A 406-nucleotide genomic window follows, 5' to 3' on the forward strand; every position below is an offset into this window, starting at 1 on the left:
TACACCGTCATGGCTTGGAGTGGAGCAGCCTCAGCGTGGCCAAGGGGAGAGGAGCAAGGGGACTGGAGACCTTCGGTAGCAGCATCCCCGGCACGTTCAGGTGCATCACTTGGATGGCCTCAGCCCTGGCGAGGTTCACACAAACCCCCGCGCCAGCAAAAGTCACTCACCCCAGCAGGAACGAGGGCCATGATGGCTTCTTGCAGAGGGCTGGCACCAGAGAACTGTTGGAACAAAAGCGTCAGCAGCCCCTGTGAGCAGTTCGGATCCTGCCCAGGCCACCCCTCTCCTACTTGTGTCCCAGTCCCCAGCCGGCTTGTTCGCACTCCTGGGGCCAGTTCCCAAGCCCACCCTCACCCACCGTCCCCGGCGAAGCCCCGGGCAGCTCAGTCACACGCAGACCTAC

The 406-nt window shown here is 63.3% G+C and overlaps 1 protein-coding gene across 1 annotated transcript in view; it reads right to left on the reverse strand.

The window, feature by feature from the left end:
* LOC104166690 (BPI fold-containing family B member 4-like) overlaps nt 1–406 on the reverse strand; it is an 11091-nt gene that overhangs the window by 3874 nt on the left and 6811 nt on the right. Inside the window, exon 9 of the mRNA XM_009706710.1 lies at nt 171–224. Coding sequence (XP_009705012.1) covers nt 171–224 — 54 coding nt within the window. The remainder of the gene's footprint in view (nt 1–170; nt 225–406) is intronic.

This window comes from Cariama cristata, unplaced genomic scaffold (assembly GCF_000690535.1).
Source record: "Cariama cristata isolate BGI_N322 unplaced genomic scaffold, ASM69053v1 scaffold24498, whole genome shotgun sequence".
In the NCBI taxonomy this organism is placed as follows: domain Eukaryota; kingdom Metazoa; phylum Chordata; class Aves; order Cariamiformes; family Cariamidae; genus Cariama; species Cariama cristata.